The sequence below is a fragment of the Poecilia reticulata genome, chromosome 7 (genome assembly GCF_904066995.2).
Source record: "Poecilia reticulata chromosome 7, P_reticulata-male-v2, whole genome shotgun sequence".
Lineage (NCBI taxonomy): Eukaryota > Metazoa > Chordata > Actinopteri > Cyprinodontiformes > Poeciliidae > Poecilia > Poecilia reticulata.
Genome location: NC_088836.1, coordinates 29,013,268 through 29,033,297, shown reverse-complemented (window position 1 = coordinate 29,033,297; position 20,030 = coordinate 29,013,268). Strand labels below are relative to the sequence as shown.

The 20,030-nt window shown below is 39.7% G+C and overlaps 1 protein-coding gene across 3 annotated transcripts in view; it reads right to left on the bottom strand.

Moving 5' to 3' along the window:
* Positions 1–20,030, bottom strand: part of plekhg5b (pleckstrin homology domain containing, family G (with RhoGef domain) member 5b) — an 81,872-nt gene that overhangs the window by 24,125 nt on the left and 37,717 nt on the right. For all 3 annotated transcript variants that reach the window (XM_008414543.3, XM_008414542.3, XM_008414544.3), the window contains 6 exons: positions 3,901–4,042; positions 1,839–1,938; positions 1,577–1,637; positions 1,289–1,380; positions 1,067–1,203; positions 541–704 (listed from right to left, as the gene is read on the bottom strand). In XM_008414543.3, coding sequence (XP_008412765.2) covers positions 541–704; positions 1,067–1,203; positions 1,289–1,380; positions 1,577–1,637; positions 1,839–1,938; positions 3,901–4,042 — 696 coding nt within the window. The remainder of the gene's footprint in view (positions 1–540; positions 705–1,066; positions 1,204–1,288; positions 1,381–1,576; positions 1,638–1,838; positions 1,939–3,900; positions 4,043–20,030) is intronic.

The window sequence follows — 20,030 nt, the reverse complement described above, 5'->3', positions numbered from 1 at the left end:
GAAGTTTATTTTTGTGACTTTGACACCAACGCCTGGTGTTGCTTCTAAAAGGCTTAAAACAGGTCAGGATTTAGGAATCACAACTCAAGTCCTGGTGTCCCTATTTGCCACAGCCTGAACCTGCTGGCAGGCGGCCTCATTTCCAACCTTTATGTTCTGCAGCCAAGTAGATCAAGAGGCCTCAGTTAGCCTCTTAGCATCTCTCATCAGTTACAAAACAGCCGCTTCCTGTGGCTGCAGGAAGCGTAGAAGTACCAGTGAGCGTTTCAGGGTCCACTAATCACAACAGCAGGCGATGATGACAAAAAAAATAAAAAATCGTCCAGCATGCTCCTCCATGAAGGTGAGGAAGGAAGAGGTTTTATGGGATGGAAGAAACAAAAGGGAAGCTATGGAAAATCGGGAAAAGGTGTGGTAGAACCAAACAGTCTGTGGGAGTGTCTGCGTTTGTGTTCAAAGTGTGTTTTTGAGAGCTGGGAAAGTTAAAAATAAGGAGGTGTGGCGAGCTGCAGCATGGCAGGAAATAAAACATGAACTGACCAGCAGATCAATGCTTTCACGGCGTCCCAGAGACTCGTGTGCCACCTTCTCTCTCGGGGTGAGGATGTATGGGCTCTGGCCATCAGGAGGCTTCATGATGGGCAGGCTATGCGACCGAAAGTCCTTCACACCCTGCGCCACCTTCACCTCGTCACCGGGACGTGCTGCACAGACAAAAATGAGGAAAAGCCGTCTCAATTTGTGCAAATTAAAAATATATCATGTATGTACCAAAAGAAGCTCCATCTGCCATAGGTTTCTGTAAGAAAATTCTACATTGCATAGTAGCAACATTTTCCACTTCAGACAATGAGCTGGAATTAAGCCCAAGTTTCAAACATAAGTGAATGTTTATGAATGTAAAAAGTCCTCGAGATTTTTTTTTTCTTAGAAATGGCAATTATACGTTGCACTGTCGTCTTTCCTTGATTAGCCAGTTATTTGTTATGACCTGTGAATGGACAAAAGTCCAGTGAGTTGGGCAGAAGATGGGTTGTTAATGAAAGGTAAGGTTGACAGTTTTTACCTTTAACTTTGAGGTAGTGTCCTCCTAAACGATAGGCCTCGAAGTGCAGGGACAGCGGCGTATTGGACTGATCAAGGAACAGGTCGACCCGCGACAGCTCGATGCCATTCCTCTCAAACACTGGACCTAAAACCTCTCTGACAACACAAGACACAAAGGCATTTTGAAAAAGCACTTTTAACACAATTCATTTCGCTCCTGCCATCATCTGACTGGTCTAACCTCAGTGTTTTCTTTTTCATAGCCGGTACAATCTCTGTGTTGATGTCTACGTTGAGGTCAAACTTGAGGCTGAAACACTCTTTGCTGGGGTCCTGCAGAGAGCAGATGGACTGTTAGGCCACAGCGGTGTCTGTTCCCGGCTCATCCACAGGGGGGCTCCTTCTTTTTGAGCCGTCTGACTCGCTCAGGTGAAGGACAGTCGTGTGGAACCAGAATGAATATTTTCTAAACTCCCATTAAAAGAAAACTGCTATCCCGTAAAAACAAACAAACAGGAGAGTTACTTACATCAGTGTGTCGTCTCCTTGGCTTCTTCTTTCCCAACTTCATCCCCACCGTTTTACGCTCACTGCAAAGCAGTTGCAAAGATGAATCATTATAAAAATCAAGCGCTAGCTCTTCAAAACAAAAGAAACTGCGACGCTTAAAACACGACGCTTAAAAACACAAGACACTCTTCTCATGGCTGTAAATGATCCTCCAGTAAGAGCCTGAGAGGCAGGAGGAGTGCAAAAAAACACTAGCAGGACACGGGAGGAAGGTTACCGACCCGCGGTCGTTGCTCCCTTCATCCTCTTCCTCCAGATCGGAGGGGGGGCTGGTGCGTGGGGGGCAGGAGCGCGTGGACACGTTCCGAGCCAGGATGGAAGCTGGAGGTTAAGAAAACACAGAAGTCACTCCCTGTGTTGGATCACAACTCATTTTACCTCAAACGCTGGACTCCACAGAGCTGACACAAATTACTAAAACACACACAAAAACAAACCATGTTAACCCTCAAGATTAGCACTCTGTGGTGCTAGAGACAGCCTGCTGTGACTTAAAATACAAGCATGGATCCCAATACAAACAATACAGCCTCATTTAATAATATAGTTTATGTGGACGCTGGAGCTGACATCAACAATCATTTTTGTAATCAATTACGACAAATTAAAGAAATTGGCACATTCTGTAAATGTTTCATTTAAGCCTTTTGTACAATATTAGAAATGCAAACATGCAAACAATTCAATTCTGTTTTAAATTAAGAAAAACATTTTATTACCCAAAGTGCAACAACAAAGTATTTACTTAGTGCATGCTTGACCATTTGTAGCAAAGGATGCATCTGAAGGCCTTTCTGATTCACTTATCAATACAGTGTAGAGCTAATCTGTTAACTATTTAAGAAAAAAGAAAAAAAATCATTGGCTTGCAAATGGTGCATAGTTTCAAACTACATCACTTGAAGAGTTCTTAGTTGAACAAAATTGATATATTTTTGGTACAGTTTTGGCTTAATTACTGCCGAGTCTGTTCTTTGAGCAAATATCTGTAGTTAATATCAATCGATTCATCCTGATTAATCCAATAAGCTGTTTCAGCCCTAATTTTGTGTATTAGTTAAACATACTAAATCTAACCTCATGAGTTCAAAACATTTTGTAACATAATTTATTCAACAAATATGAACTTACAGGAAAAAGTTCACAGTGGTAACCTAATCAGATAGCACAGGATTTAAGTGAGAAAGTGGCAACGACGTGCGGCTCATGGTGAGCATATTTATTAACTCATCAGGAAATGTGATCATCTCTATAAAAGGAGGAGTTCTGTCTGTTTGATGCTCCAGGGCACACAGGTGTGTGTTAATACAATGCCGAAAAGGAAAGACAACAGCAATGTTCTTAGAGAAACAATAGTTGCTGCTAATCTATCTGGGGAAGGTTAAAAGGTCATTTTCAGACATATAGAAAAAAGAAAACATTGTTCACAAGAAAGAATATATTACTGCCTGTAATCTTTCCTGAGCTAACTGACCGCTTACATCCTGGACTCAGTCTTAAGATTAGAGTAAGGATTATTATGACAATTATCTGAGGAGAGTTCAAAGTAAAGCCACTGCTTCTCCGCAATGAAAGGAGCAAGTTGAGGTGGTTTGAACGTCTTATTGGGATCATCCCCGGGTGGAACATCCCGATAATTTCTGGGGAAATATTTTGGGAAAGATGGCCGAATTAAAAAATGGGGAAGAAACGTGTTTTTATCTGGAGGAAAAACTGCGAAACTAGACGCATCAAATTTAAATTCCCAGAACTAGAAGTAGTTTTGTCCAAACAGCAATAAGATGAAAGCAGAAATGTCCTAAATATGTCAACACCTGGAGGTGGAAAAAAATGAAACGCCCTCCGTGGCTAGTTTGCACAAGCCCCGGATCCTCAGATTACAGCCCACTCCCCGCTGCTCAGAGGTTTAGATGGGAAACCGGGGTTGTCTTTGTTAAAGATTAGTCAGGGTTTGAAAGTCACCAACCAATCAGAGCTTTGTGTGAGTGAGCCAACAGTGCCATGCGTCAGGTTTGAAGTCAGGTTTCTGTGGTTTCACCTGAACATTTACTGCATTTGCTGCTTCTTGCCAATCAGAATGTCTTTAAAGTGAGTGATCAGAGGGCTTAGGCACAAAAAGGGAAAATGATTGACATCACCTGCCTTATATAGACAACAATAAAGACCTGGCATGCGTGATATTTACACAGTGAAGGTCCTGTCATGAGGTAATGAGGGATGACTTCATCCCCCTACCAGGCAGAGGGGGAGGGGAACGGAGTACCAAATAAAGAAATCATCTACCTTGAGGTTGCAGGTCGAATCGGGGGTGTCGGTCAAAGTGCATGTTGTCGGCGCTCTCTGGATGGCATCGTGAGTCACATGAATCACACAGATGAAGGGGGCTTTTGCTGTTCAGGTCCTGGCAGTCTGGGTGGTGGCAAACCTGCACACAGAGCAATGCACAAAGTCTTTACATCGAAACAGAGACGCGTTCAAAATAAAATAAAAAAAAATAAAAAAAGAAGGGCTGGGCTGGAGTGAAAATGCCATCATGGTCACACACTTTTAGAATAAACAGCTCCCTGCTCCACCATTGTTTCTGCTACAATTAAACGACCGCAGAGGCCGCCACAGGCAGCCCTGAGGTTTGGCGACTCCCACCATCTGTGCCCCTCTAAAGTCACCTCATGTGCTGGTCTGGGACCCGCTTACCCTGACATAATCCAAAACTGTACCCCCTACACTCAATCCACAAATCTGAGTAGAGGTCAGCAACTGGGAGATGCTGTGGGTCCAAATTAGGAAGCCTGAGAGCTGCAGGATTAAGAATCCGTCTGTCTCTGTTCCAGACATATCAAACCACACCCTCCAGCTTTACCCACCACCTTCAGGACCAGTAGACTCTTCAGTGTGTCGCAGCACCGACAGCCGGCTCAGGAAGCAAGGGACGTATGGGGAGATACAATGGAGGTCCTGCTAATGTACTTCCTGACATTGTTTCCTTGTGCTCGGGAGGAGTAGTGTGTGTCTGTGCAAACTGTGTGTGCGTGCCTATGAACAGCAAATTTTGGAGCATTAAACAGGGAGTGTAGCCCTCATGAAAGCAAAAAGAGGTAGATGCTAATCATACAAGCATTACTCACTTGTCTCAAGAGAAATATGCTGACATTGAAAGACTGTGTGCATCACATCAGGTTATTGGCTGCTTTAAATGCATCACCAGGTCAGTTGGGGAGGAAAAATCACCAAGTAATGAAGAAAACTTAACCTCGTGAAAGATGAGGTTAAGTTTGGGTGAGTCCAAGTTGAAGACAGTCTAAGTGTGTTTTCACACCTGATAGTCTAGTAAACTCTGATTGGGAACCAAAATTGCAACATTAGTGATTGTGATGCAACATTTTCAGCTGGTGTGGTTCGCTTTCACAGCACTGTGTGAAATGAAATAACCCTTTAAAAAAACATTTCCATCCCCCGCCCCATCATCTGTGGTGACACTGCACAAGAATCACTGAAGACATGAGAGCAACTTCCTTTTTCACAGAATTTTGTCAAAAACGAAGTGGCAGATTTTACTGGTTGCAGGATTTCTCTTTTTTCCTTGGTAAAAGACTTACTTCTTCCACAAACTAGCAGGTTTGTTCTGGTTATATTTACCCAGAATTCCCTGCTCTATGGTCTACTTCCTGCTTTGGAGCAGTCTACGGTCCACTTGCATCCACAGTTTTAGATGGACCAGAGTTCATTTTGTTTTGGTCCACATCAATGTTTGATTACACATTCACACCTCCCAAACAAACTGGACTTTCTAGGCAAACGAGCTGATGTTATAAACGAGGCTAAATGGGGTTAGTGTGAATCCACCCTCAAAAAAAGACCAGAGGAAGTACAAATCCCCTAGCTCAATCGAGCAACCTAATTGGGGCCTGCACACTGTCAAAGCCTTCTGACGGTCCAGCAGAGATTAAAGTCCCGCTCCGAGTTGCACGAGCCAGAGTCTTTTCCTGCAGCACAGACTCCTCACTTCCTCCCCTACACCCAAGGTCGCTGCACCCAGGTCGAGCCACTGTCAAGCTTTAAAGCAAGAATAGATCACACTCTGAGAAGAAGTCCTGACTCAGACTAAAACTAAGGAGAGGTCAACATGAAACCATGCAGGATTCCCGTTTGTGCTCACTTATTCATTCCCAGATTTTTTTTGTCCATCATCACCATCAGTTCTGAAAATGCTACATATTAAGTACTAACTACGTCCGGCTCATTATTTTTTTTTACTAAACTACTGCAGCAAATTGCAGGTAAAAATGACTTGGGCGTCTCTCCTTCCACTGACTCACTGATGTCAGACCATCTCCCAAGGATCAAAACGCAGACGTCTGTTACAACATCTCCTGATGTTTCATCAAAACCGCGATTCTTTTAGCGAGTTTCCCCAGACAGAGGTAGAAGGGCAGAGAAAGGTGAGCGAATCAAATCTAAAAAGAGTGTGCACAGATAGGTGAGCTCTCCATAGCACCGCACTGAGGGGTTCACATTCCTGCCATGACTCAAGCAGCTGAGGAAAAAGAAGATTTTAGCCAAATTCAAGAGTTCAAAGCAGGAAAAAGACTTACTAAAAACTCTGAAAGATTCTTCTGTCAGTGCTGGGTTTTAGTGTTTCAAATACTGAACATTCCTATCCTTTTAAAACTGTGCATATGCAGATCCATGGTTTAAATCCCTGGAAAGGGTTATGTTATTTTGGGAATTCTAAAAAAAGGAGGGAATCAAAAGTTCCCAAGAATTAAACCACTGGTAAGGTCCATTAAGCCAGGATTGTCATAGAGATCAGACAGCCGAGCTTGACGATTGGATGCAGGTCATGTATAAAAACCTTTTATGCAACCAGGGTTAGAAAAATTGTATGATGGGAAAAAAAGTTAAGAGCAGAGTGGCCTTTGTCCTAATAGTGAGCCTGGCCCACTGAGGGGGTTATGGGAACTTTGTTTAGTGGTCTACATGTGTTTTCCAGATCAGCAGGAGGCTTTATGTCCACGTCTCTCTTGGTATTTTGAGGATGGGGTGTTGTAGGAGTATGGGGCAGCTGGCTTATTTCTTAAGAGTGGTCTGGTTCTTGGTACTACCAAAGCAAGTCATCATGAACTAGATTGGTTCACAGTCTTGTATTGACATGGCAGAGCCGACAGTCAGCTCCTTCAAGCCTGGGGTCATGATTTTCTGCCAAAAAAAGGTCAACTACTCCCTCTGGAAACGTTGTGAGTCTCTGTCTCAAGTAGAAAAGTTCAGGTATCTCTAACTCGCATGTGATGTCAGGATGGTGGAGGAGACGATAGACAATTACATGGAACATGACATATTGATTATGTCTAGATAGGTGGTTCTTAACCTGGGTTCGATCGAACCCAGGTTAAGAACCTGGGTATAGGGGTTCGATGAGTCGGTCTCAGGGGTTCGGCGGAGCCTCTGCCGCAGAGGTAAAGTCACACTTGTGTAAAATCGTGATGACGCCCCACTTTGCCATCACTTGCTGCAGAGGATCACGTTACATTGCTTAGCCAATCAGTGCTGCGGAGGAGCCCTGATTGAAGGAGCTCCTCTCTCAGCAGGGATTTGAACTTGTGTCTTTATTTACTTCAGCAAAGCTCGCAGTTTTTACCAAATTCTGTAGCTTTCGGTGTACTTCTAAATCTGCTCCTTAGTCGCATCTTTTCGGGGTTGGTACTGCCTCTAGTGGCGCGGGGGTGGTAACACAACTAATATAATTTTAAATACCTTTGGTCGTTCCTGGACAGTCGGCTCAACTTTGCTGAAAACACTGATTATATTTTGAAGAACTGTTCTCAGAGACTCTACCTTTTAAGAAGACTTTGTGATCATGGGGTGACCCAACTAGAGTCTAGTATATATAATCATATATTATTTATCACTACAGAAGGGTTCAGTGAATGTGCATATAAAACTGGTGGGTTCGGTACCTCAAAAAAGGTTAAGAACCACTGGTCTAAAGGAACAAGATTCTGGAAACAAGCAGCTGAGATGATCAGAACAGGACCTGCAGGGATCGCCTTGAATGACCTGGAGACCTGGGTTTCCTTGCTGATCCTGTAATTTGTGGAGTATGTGCAAATAATATAATTTGAATCTTTTTAATAAAACATTTTACTTAATATCACATCTTCTTCTTGGACAAACGACTGTCAACTGTTCACCGTAGACCTCTGATTCATATCTACTATAAAGAAATCTGGCTAAATTGGTAAAGATAGGATCCCAAACTGGACACAAAAACACAAAATTATACCAACTACTTTTGTCTAGTCTCCAGTGTAAATATCTTGGTATACTTGAAATAGGACAAAACTAACTTACAGGTAACTTTTTTTAGTCAGTAATTCTTGAATACTGATAAAAGGTACTACTTCCACTGGGAAATTTCTTCCACTTACAAGGTGGACAAAATTTTATCTTACAAGTTAAATGTGCCAGTGAAACAGGCACTTTTTATCAATATTAATGAGTTATTGACTTAAAACAAGCTCCTATAACTTGTTAAAAAGTTGCCTGTAAGTTAGTTTTGTCTCACAGGTAACTTGTGAGACAAAACTTGACCAAAAATACTTGGTAAGATGTTGAGGGTTTTACAGAGTTACGGTGAGAGACGTGCAGGACAGCTGGCACTGTGAGGGGCTGAGTGTGCACGAAACAAACACACGTCATGTGATTGTGTAGTCTGTGTATCCCTTTTGTGTGCCAGCTCTTGGATCTCCCTGGATTAGTGGACACACACATACATCCTCTCTCAAAACAGCTGAGAACACACGGACACACACACAAGTGGTGCCACCATAGCTCTCATCTTGGCTTAGCACGTCCACCGCCACGTGGCACCTGTCTTATGAACCCCCGTTCCAACACATCCTACAGGCATGCCCATTTAACACACAGACACACACACAGACGAGAACAGACAGAATGGCTGCATCACCATGAAGCAGTGGATGTGTTTGAAAGGAGATGAGTCTATTGTGGTGAATCAAAATTATTACTCAATCAAAACTAATCTTTCCATAAGCACACCAAGGAGAGAGGCAATTCAGTCATTCTGCTCAGAGTTTGGTCTCCTGATGGTGCAAACTAATGGATGCTTACACCCGCACCAGTTGAGATTCAAAGAATCACTTAGACTCATGACCACTGATGGTTTAGAAATCAGCCAAGCGGTGAAATTTGGCAGCAGTTTCCTCACAGCCATCAGATCTTTGGCTAAAGAGGACAATTTGAGGCAAGTTTGTGCAGGTTGTCACATCCTCACAAGCTTTTAAGTCCGTTGCCAGGAAGTCTTCTGATCTACAGACGGGCTACTTATGAATTTAAACTTTCACCGATATAATATCAGATGATGAGATTTAAAGAGAATGTGCTCCGTCATGCTCTTACCGACCTTTTTTTCCAGAAAAAGCACTCTAGTTTTCTGTTTGTCTGTGGTTTGACTGAACTTCCTCTGAGCTCAGTCAGGCTTCTCTGGAACAGCACGTCCTGCCAGAGTTCACCTAGCACTTATGTAATAGCACACACAACAGAATGAGTGTGCATCATGACACAAGAAGGTATGAGACTCGCTGGGGTTGATTTCTTAAGGAATGCATCTTCTCGGAGATAAGAAAAAAATAACTGACTCCTTTCTTCCGATTTCTTTCCCTGCAAAAAGTCCATAAATCTGAGGTGCACCGACATCTTTTATGGCTGATTTAAAAGACTCACTTCCCCCAAAGCAGGAGAGTTCGCTGATATAAAAGCAAAATACTCAATTCGTCATTAGAGAGAATGTCTAATGAACACTTTAGAAAACATTACAGACTTTTAGAAGAGTTATAAACCACCCAACCCATGAAGTTGGGTGGTTTTTATGTGTTCACATGTCATGAGGGGTCAAGTCAGTCAAGACAGGCCACACCAACGATGAAGAAAGTCAGAAAATCAGCCTACCCAGATGTTTTCATGGTGTAGATTTAAAATATTCGAAAGAAAATGCATTAAGGTGCTTTTGATGTTTCAATGATTAAAATAGGTAGTTATGGGGATTTTTAGAGGGGGTCTCAAGTATTTGCAGATTTTACATATTCACGGCTGTCCCTAGACCCAGTAGGTTTACTGCATACATACATATTTGCACAATAGAGAATTAAATACAAGATGCACCGATGTGAAAATTTGAGTTTATAACAATATTCTGTTATTGACAACAATCAATATTTACCAATACTATATAGATATATAAATTTTCCTACCTTAGACATATAAACATACAAATAAGCATTAGGAAATTAGTTTGGGATACAAATCACATACATACATTTCTGAGTGGGTTTATTGCCACCGCTTGTGAGATGCCACCCTGGACAGAGTCGCATCACCTGCTACCCAGACACCTGTACAGCACTGTAAGGGGCAACACTACCTGTGTGCACTTCAATCATTTATTCATGCAATATCTGTAAGTCTGTGCAAAAGCAAAAAGAAACAACAAAAAAAAAACATTTTGCCATTTAGACCCAAAATTCAACAACTACTAAAGCATGTCAAGAATGAGTTATTGTATTTTAAGACGCCTCCTTGATGGCCGCAGATCTTTCACTTCTATTACTGCTTTATTACACTTCACGCTGTCACTTATTCTTAAGGGGTGATCTAAAGTGCAACAAAACCATGACTTGATAAAAGCTACATTTATTAGTAAATGTTATTTTTAGAAATCTACAATTTGTTTCCAGCAACGTATCAAGTCATGAGGTTCTATTTCTGAAATTAGCTTGACGAGCTTGATGACAAGCTTATTGTGAAATTGCTTTCTCAGCTGTTTTTTTTTTCCACTTCTTTTTTGAGCAAATTCTGTGGGAAACAGATAACACTGTCCAGATCTAGTAAAAGGAGAGTGATGTTCCCTGGTAGATAATCCAAAAATAAATAAATAAATAAATAAATAAGCGATATTCAGGTTTATTCACATTTGGACTTGCGAGTACAGTTTTTTCGGTAACACTTTATTTGAAGGGGGGTGAATAAGACTGTCATCACAGTGTCATAAACATGACATAACATGTGATGAACATGAATAAGTCTTCATGAATACTTATGACTCGTCATAAAGCGTCATTCGGTAAATTATGACACTTTTAATACAAAGTTGACATTATTCAAAATGTCTTTGTTATGACAACTTGACATTAACCAAGAAATCATTACTGTTTAAACTTTACCTTTAATAACATAAAGCTACCCAATTTTTAAAGTGCAATCAGTAATACTTTTATGACAAATTTATAACAATAATGATTTCTTGGTTAATGTCAAGTTGTCATAAAGACATTTTGAATAATGTCAACTTTGTATTAAAAGTGTCATAATTTACCGAATGACGCTTTATGACAACAGTCATAAATATTCATGAAGGCTTATTCATGTTCATCAAATGTGTTATGTCATGTTTATGACAGGTGTTATGACATGTCTATGACAGTGTCATGTCAGTCTTATTCACCCCCCTTCAAATAAAGTGTTACCGTTTTTTCTGTATTACTTGTTAAGGGAAGTGCTGCTAACAACAATGATTAACTTTTAAAGTTAATCCTTACACAGTTGTCCATAAATTGCTGTTAAAATATTTGCAAATGACTCATTTATGAATGAAAAAAGCTTTTTGAACCACTCTGGCCCCACGTAAAAATATAAATATCCAACTTGGTAAATCATGAATAAAGTGTGATTAAATGCAGTATCTTGATCTTGCACCCGGTCTGATTTCTATCAGATCTGCACACCTACACAGAACCTGTTTGACAGCAAACCTGTTTAACGTTTGGTAAGTTAAAGATACCAAAAGCCAATACTTCATACAGCAATCTAACTAAATTCAAGGGCAGATGAGAAACAAAGTTTCTAGACTATAATAAACAACAGACAGTGAAATAGTTATACATTTATAGATATTTTAGATGTGATAAAATTAGAATATATTTAAAATATCACTATGACTAAGCTCCACTAGACTGATATTATATCCAAAAGTGAATTAAAGCTGTATATCCATGTGTTCTTAAAAATAGGCTTTACTTTAAGTAGGTCAAAACTTTTAAGCATAAGATTTGATTGGGTAAACATGTGCTTAACTACATCCCACATTACCTGACTGTTGGAAATTATATGGAGTACAGAAAGCTTAAAGTATTTAGTAAACATTTCTGTTATGGTCTTTTTTTTTATTACAATGTTTAGTCATTGTTTATTAAAATCACCTCTTCTCTCTTGGAGAAGAGGTGATTTTGTAGAGAGTAGCAGAACCAGGCAGAAAAACATGGAGCAAAAGATAAAAAATAAAAAAAACCTTATCTGTGGAAACATGACCTGCCATGCATTACACCTCTGCTTCAAAACACACATGCTGCCCACACCCACAGAGCAAAGTCATATCTCTGTCATTGTTTTAAGCAACCATCTCCAAGCTCACGTCCACATAGACGCATAAACATGGGGCCTAATCTCTGAAAGCTCTCACTGCAGACACAATCCACGCAGTGTGTTTAATTACATGGGCCAACATTAATGCTGCTCATCAACACATTGAGTCAAAAAAAAAAAAAAAGATGATTTCAGTTCCTGTCCCAACATGCGAGTCGTCACCTATTTGACGGTCGTTGCTAGTTATTACACCGTGAACTTCTCGGCTCATCAGACATGAAGAGCTGATGGAATGAGCTCCTCTATCATTTTTTCCTTATTACAAGCTTCCGCTCTTTTTACCCCCGCCCCCCACTCAGTTCATGCAAACAAGGTTAGAAAACACTCCAATGAATTCCAATAAAACACACACCCACACACCCGCAAACGATTGGTTAGCGTTAGAGCAGCAAGAGTCATGCACGGTCTTGTTTAAACAGTGACTTGCGGGTAAGTCGGTGCAACATCCAGACAGACTTTGGTCAGACCAGCTCACGCAGTCTGAAAGTCAAACTAATCAGAAAAGCCTAAACTCAGACGCACCGCCACCTCATCAGCGGTTCATAGTCTACAGGAGACAACTGCTGTCTGCTTTTCATGGTCGAATACACTGATGCAGTGACCTTTGTCTAAACCTAGGTCACACAAATACAATTCAGAAAACATGAACAACACTTTAAGCATTTTGAATTCTCATGGAGAACAGAGAGCCCTCCAGATGCATGCGCGTCGTTAACCATCATACCTCGTGCTTTTTAAATCTTCGAAAGCCGATACTTCAATTATCCAATGTCAAAAAGCAAAGTATGAATGAAAATAAGTTTTAGCACTTGCTTAATCTTTTTTTTCCCATAAATCAAGTCAAAGTTTTCCAACATCACTGTACCATTAAAACCAGATGGACTTGAGCTAAATGCAACGTTACACGTTTAATGCCTCACAAATATAATCAGATGTGTCATGCAATAACGAGTTAAGAAATGTTGCTTAAACCTCGTTGTTTCACACGCTGCACTTTCAGGTAAGTAGGTTATTTTTATGTGAAACCCATACTTAAAATGAGATATCGTACCATTAAGGGTGCGGTGTGCAGAACCTGGATGAAAAAATTATAGCCAATTTAAAGGTTCAACGTTTTATCACATTAAAACCACATATTTCATAGGATTTTATGTGATATACCAACAAAGGGTAAGTTCAAGTGGAAGGAAAATTATGCTTTTCTTCAATTAAATAAAACCCAGATAAATAAAAACCATGCATCTGCATTTTAAACTAATGTGTACATGAATTTGTGTGCGTTGCACCAAGGATTATAGAGCCTTAATACCATCCAAGCAGAGATGGTGGGCTCATTACAACACAGTGTGGCAAGACACACTTTATGCTGGTACCTCACGTACTTACTGCTGCTATGATACCTCTATGCCAAACCTACTAGCCAATAGCATGAAATGAACACCAGGATGCATGCAACAAAGAGATTTTACAAAATTGAGAACCTTTGCTGCACCTCCTCCCCACATACAAGCAGATTTGGGGAAGAAAAAAAAAAGAAAAGTTTTAAAAACACATTGTCCACTTTGTGCATGACACAGTAGTGTTTTTAAAGAAGAAAATATGACAACAAGAGAGTCATTTTTATATTTTTCCTGTGTCTGGCTCACTTTCTCACTCTGTTACCAGTAAACTTCAAAAAGAGGGAAAATGTACATCTTTGAAATAGCCAGATTAGTGAAGACCAGATCTCAGTCAAGTGCTGAAGTCTCTTCTGATGCCTGGATTTATGCTTTCTGCAAATCAAATCACTTAAATACCAATCTTTATACTGCATGTACCACTTATCTTCTGGTTTCTTCACTTTGTCAGTCTGTGCATTTATTATTCAAACTCGTATAATGTCTTTTAGTAAAGTCTGACTCGTTTGAGATTTCAGTTTTTGCCCAGCTGATGCATCTGGCAATGGCACTGAGCAGCTTTTCTGTGGTCTGGATGGTTTTTTGGGTCAGATCCTTTGTACGGACAACTTGCAAACACCAACCAATGAAGATTTGCAGGTGTTAGAACTGAAAAAATAAACAGCAATCAGCTCACATCATTATCTCATCCTCACATACGGCCTTTGTTTTCACAAAGTTTTTTGCTGAACAATTCAAGTCAAAAAGTTGTGCTGAGTTCAAGTTGTGTTTTAAAAGATCATTAAAAAAAATTGTATGGAAAAAATGTTTTCCAAAATTTTCAATAACATCATACTTGATAAAATACAATAAAAAACAAGTTTTGCTGAAATCCCTTAATTAAAAATAATTAAATTGATTTTGACCATCTGGAGTAAAAGTTTTATTAACCGTATAGTGCCTGAGGTTTACTTAGCAAATCATAAGTCTGCTTGAGCTTTTGATAGATGCTTCATCCAATGACCTATTTGGTATTTCTTTGAAGGCGTTTGCCTCTTTCCAGATGGTTTCTGTAAAGAAGATTCCAGCAACTAATCAAATTCCTGATTTACCTGCCAGAGATCAGTCAAACGATTTTAGAAAACAGCATCTCTAAACAGGTAATATAGATGAATGAGTCCACACTTTTCCCAGCAGAGGCATGTTGCCTGTCCTTAAAATCCACCGTCCAAAATGCAGCTTTTCCTTCAGGCTCTTAATTGCTAACTAAATATACAACATCAGCTTCCGTATTAAACGTGATGGATTGCCAGAGGAAAAAAAGAAGGGAGGGAAATGCTTGTAAGGGGAGTCTGCTTCAAGTCCTGGAGAAGGACTCTTATGCTGCCTTTTTCCAACAAACTACTCTTCATTGTCCTCTTGGGAGAAGAGCACACGACCCCCATGGCGCCTCCCCCATGTATGCTGGACGGAGCCCACTTTCCTAAACTTTACAAAGAGCTACCATTAGCTGTTGCCTGGTAGGTGGGATCGAAAACAGTGCAGAGGAAGACTGCAGGAGATTAAAGTGAGGGGACACGCCTTGTCCATGTCTGATTTATTTTTTCAATAAATAAACAATGCATCTGTTGAAGAGCCCACTCGCCTGCTTTCTTCTCCTGCCATGTGTCCTCTGGCTGAGCGGGGAGGCAGGAGGAAGAGAGCCAGGCCCCGAGTTTTACTGCAGACCTTATGCAACTGCACTGCCTTCCCGTCTGTAGGTCTGTTCTAGATTAACAGACTCGCCCCCTCTGCTCTACAGTACAGTACATATGGCTTCACTCAAACAGAGGCACTTGTTGTGGTTCATACCTCCTGGAAAAGTGTGTGTGTGTGTGTGTGTGTGTGTGTGTGTGTGCATTTCTGAGACATATGTTAGGCACAACTGTAAAGAGAAAGTGGCAAAAATTTCCTGAGAGTAATCACTTGAAAGCAAACATCAAATAGAAACAGTGGTCTTCAGTGACTCTGGGTCAATCTGTGCCTTTTGTAAAAGTATGTCAATGTACTCAAGTCTATTTTTTTCTTTAATTCACAAATTCTGGAGATAAATGGTTTTCACTTGTGATTTTATTGATTTATACATTGTTCTGTGAATTTGTTTAACACGATACTTCCATTTATTTTGGCTCCAATTCATGTTTGATCTTTCTGCCTCTTAAGATCGATTATGGCCTGTAAAAAAGCAAAAATAACCATTTATAACCTCCTTTAGGTAGATATAATTTATACAATTAATCAGAAAGTGGACCCCCAGGATTTACAGAGGTTAGAGACCACAGCTTTAACAAATAGATTAAATCCACAAATACTTTAGATTCTTCTAAAACAACTATAAATGCCTATTTTAGTCATTCGACCTCCAAATATACGTTAATATGCATTATGATGAAAACTGTGGCCAACATCCAGTTATCATCTCCAACTTGGGGAAACAGCCAATCAGAGCCAAGGAAATGAATGTTGACCCATGATTGGTTAGTGGTAGCCAATAGTATGTCGAGAAGAATCAAGTCCAAGTAGTTTCGCTTCCCAAGCTGCAATTTCTTTCCTTTATCATCGAATCTTACATATGCCCAAAAGAAATGGGCATATGTGTGAATGTGTGAATAATTTGGAGCCATGTTTCATAGATTTGGGAAATTAGAACCAAAACTACAAAAGTGTAAAACAGCCAAGAGGTGAAATGACCAGCACCAATCCCAAATGGAGGATGACTTATTTTCAAGTATTAATTCAACAAAACTTGCAGTGCAGCTTGGCTGAGTCACTGTCTAATTGAGGAAGTTATTCCAGGTGACCCGCAAACTCTGGAGTGCCTGGATTTAAAGATCTGGAATTCGATAAGCTCGCTCTGTTCGTGTGGAGCAAAGCCAAGTAATGACTTTTTATATCTGGTAAAATCTGAGCATTCAGTGAGTCAATTGAACAAGGTTGGATTGTGCAATACTTTTATTGAAGCCTCGAGGAAATTAACATCTGTGAATGTGACAGACGGAGCTTCTTAGCATGAAACAGAGTAGAAGTAGATTCATTATCAATATAAATACAAATTGCACCAGACTGGGTTAATGCTGAAGAGTGAAGAAGGCAGGTGTGGACTGAGTGTGCATCCGCATTTGCCACTGGCTCGGAATTGAAGGGTAATATTAGAGAAGTAGTTCATTACATTTATTTTATGGCATTACACTGCCTCGAGGATGCTTATTCATATGCAAAATATCTGTTTTTTCTCATGATTAGGTTGAGTCAACTGCGTTTTGATGAAACTGCTTTAAAAAAAAATCATAGTACTTTCTAGGGAACATAAAGATAAATTCACGTTAAACTGATCCTTACTGCAGTGAAATAGTCTCACACTGACACATCTGATGCAGTTGTAAAGTAGAGATTGTTTTAGGTTTCTTCTCATCCTCCTGATCTTATGAGCTGGTAAGATGAATTAGGTCTTTGCCCAGTCTTGACTCACGGTTGCAGCCGTTTTAAGCCTTGCTATGACCACAGATGCGCAGCAATTTTCGTGAAACCATTTCCAGGCTTGTTAAAACAGCAGTCTTCCATACCTGAATGATTCATTCGCTTGAAAATTTTGTTTCAAGGGAAATAGGTCTCCGTAATCAAACACTCACCCCAAGCAACTATATAGTCAAATATCATATAACTGTTTCACTTGCATTTTACAGTGGACTCCCTATATTTATGGAAGTTATGGAGCACAAACGTAAATACTTGAGTCCCCACTAAAAATGTCTATAAATCTATTTTAATAGTTCAAGCACAAAATATACCTTAATACGTGTTATTAAGCACAATGGAAACAGGCCTTCATCTCACTTTTGGGGGAACAGCCAGTCAGCGGAAAGTAAAAAATGGTGCACCTGGATTGGTTGGTTTGAAAACGTCAGTCATGAAGTGTGTCAAGTATCACTGAGCCTAGGTATGTTAGCTCCTCAGCTATTTTTTCAATTATTTTACATGCTATACAAAGAAATTTGTGAATAGGCAACTTTTCCGAAAATGATTTTGAGTTACATTCCATGAAAAATCTGGAACTGGGTGCATGAAACATTTAATATTTATTTTTTGTTTAGAGTGAGATAACTACAATAAAAAAATAAGTTGTACACAATTTTGTCCTCGAATGAGATCAAGTGGTAGGGCTGTATTGATTTTCAAACAATGTTATTCAAATTGCCATATGTAAGGCCTCTTCCACTTTTTCTCAAAGCAGAAACCAGTAAGCAGAGGTGGTGGAGATGATTTCACTAAGATCATAAGCATTATTAAGACAAAAAAAACCTGGTTAATTGATGTTTAATCAGTTTTAAACCTAAAACCTGATACTTCTCCACGATGTGCATTATTTCTAACCGCGCAGGATGACATTTGCAGCTATCACTAAAAAAGATAACAGATCTTATCAGCCTCTGGCATTTGTCGTTTAGAGAACTGCTTTTATCACATCTCCATAAGATATTGTTGATCCTAGAAACGGTTGCCAAGTTGTAGACAACCGCTGTTCAGAGGTATGAGGTTTATGGAACGGTCAATCAGCAGTTTGAACCGTTTATCAAAGCCACTTGAGATAAAACCAAAAGCCATAATGGTCACAATCTGCTGGAGAAACACCGACTGCGTCCACAGATAAGGAAGCTACAACAGATCCAGGTTACGGCAGGAAGTCTGCATGTAAACTCTGCTGGATGTTTACAGCGAAGGTCGATTATGGGTTTAGAGTTCTCCCTTCGGCAAAGTTTGCGTAACCAACTGACCTTTTGGGGATTTTTAGAACGCGTTTCTGGAAACAACAGGCAACAAATAAAACGTTCACAGAGCCAAATAAACTCCACAAGTGTCTGACAGACCCAGGCCAATGTTTCTGACTCACTCAGTGTCCAGATCAGACTGCCTGACTCACTCGTTGTTTTATAGGATTTGGACACCAGACAGATTACAGTAACTGTAAACAATATTTCATAACATCATCCTCCTCTGCTCAGTGACACACATTTGAAGGGGGAAGTTATTTCCCAGATTACATGCAGGCATTTTGCAGAAGTGGGTCAATTTACTATTAGAACATTCTTAAAGTTACTGTGTAAGCAAAGGTTCTTCAACTTTTGCACATTTGTCACATTACAGCCACAAGCAACCATATATCTATTGGAAATTCAATGCATACAATGTACAAAATGGTGATAAATTGCTTCAAACATTTCCAAATAAACATGTGAAGAGTGTATGTATTTATGTTCTACACCTTTTTTCTGAAACACTAAAATAAAATCAAGTGCACAAAAGTTACCTATAACTTTCCAACTTTCTGTAAGCATTTATGTTGAATGACACCAAAAATAAATATCTGTCATATGTCAAAATGACTTTTCTGGACACGGATTTTTAAAGATTTTCCTCTTGGTAACTATTTTGGCTTTTTTTTTTTAAGTATAAATTACTGGAATAGTACAAATAAATTGAAAAAAAAAACTGAGTAGCTATATGGTTAGAATAAACTTCAACAGCTTTTCACATCACTGAAGAGAATGCCAAAAACATTCTCTTCAGATCATCATCTAATTACATCGTCTAGTAATTTGAAATCTATTGTGAATTTGCATTCTGACATTTTTAGGAGAATTTGACATTTTGATTTTCCAGTCATGTTTATACCATCATAATTATACATAAAGTTTTGTCACATAGCTTGAAGCAAAGAAAAAGTACATTTACAAGCAGACTTGACTTCTTTTTTTAGTAAATTATTAATTAAAAAGCTTTGTGTTTACAAATGATTAAGAACTGAATTCAGGGCTGAAATTTCACAAAACAGACCATCACCGTAGGGAGACACGGTGGTGGGAGCATCATGTAAGGGGACAGAAGCCGATTAAGGTTGATCCATGGAACTAAACACAGGGAAAGCCTGAAACAAGCTGCAAAACACTAACAGTTTTGCCTAAAGTTAAATAATAAACTTTACCTACTTCAAAAACTGATAAGGTTTAGGCGACAGCTCCCCAGAAACCAACTTTAAAGACACATTTTGACATGTGGCCTTACCAGTTTCCAAGATACACCAGAGGCAGCAAAGCATTGCAAATCTCTATTTCCTATTTTTCCCAGTGTAGCAAAGCGGTAAGCTAAGACTCCATCCCCATTAACCTTTCATTCTTTTGCTCTTATCACAGAAAAGTAGACTCAACCTGCAGTGAAGAGCACGAGTCGGGTGAGTCTTTTATGTAATGTAACTATGCATTCCAATAAGAAAGGTATGTTTCAACATGCAGCAAAGTTTGCCAAAGAAAAATATTGCCTCCCCAGCATCTTTCACAATTCATTTTACAATGCAAAAAAAAAAAAGAACCTCGCCTCCTTTTCCAGTGAACTCTAAGTCAAAAAGAAAACTTTGTGTCGTCACAGATTGAACAAGTTCGAAAGAAAGTCGCTGCGAAGGACTTGAATGTTCAAATTGCTTTTTAGAAAAATGCTGACCCAAGTAAGGCC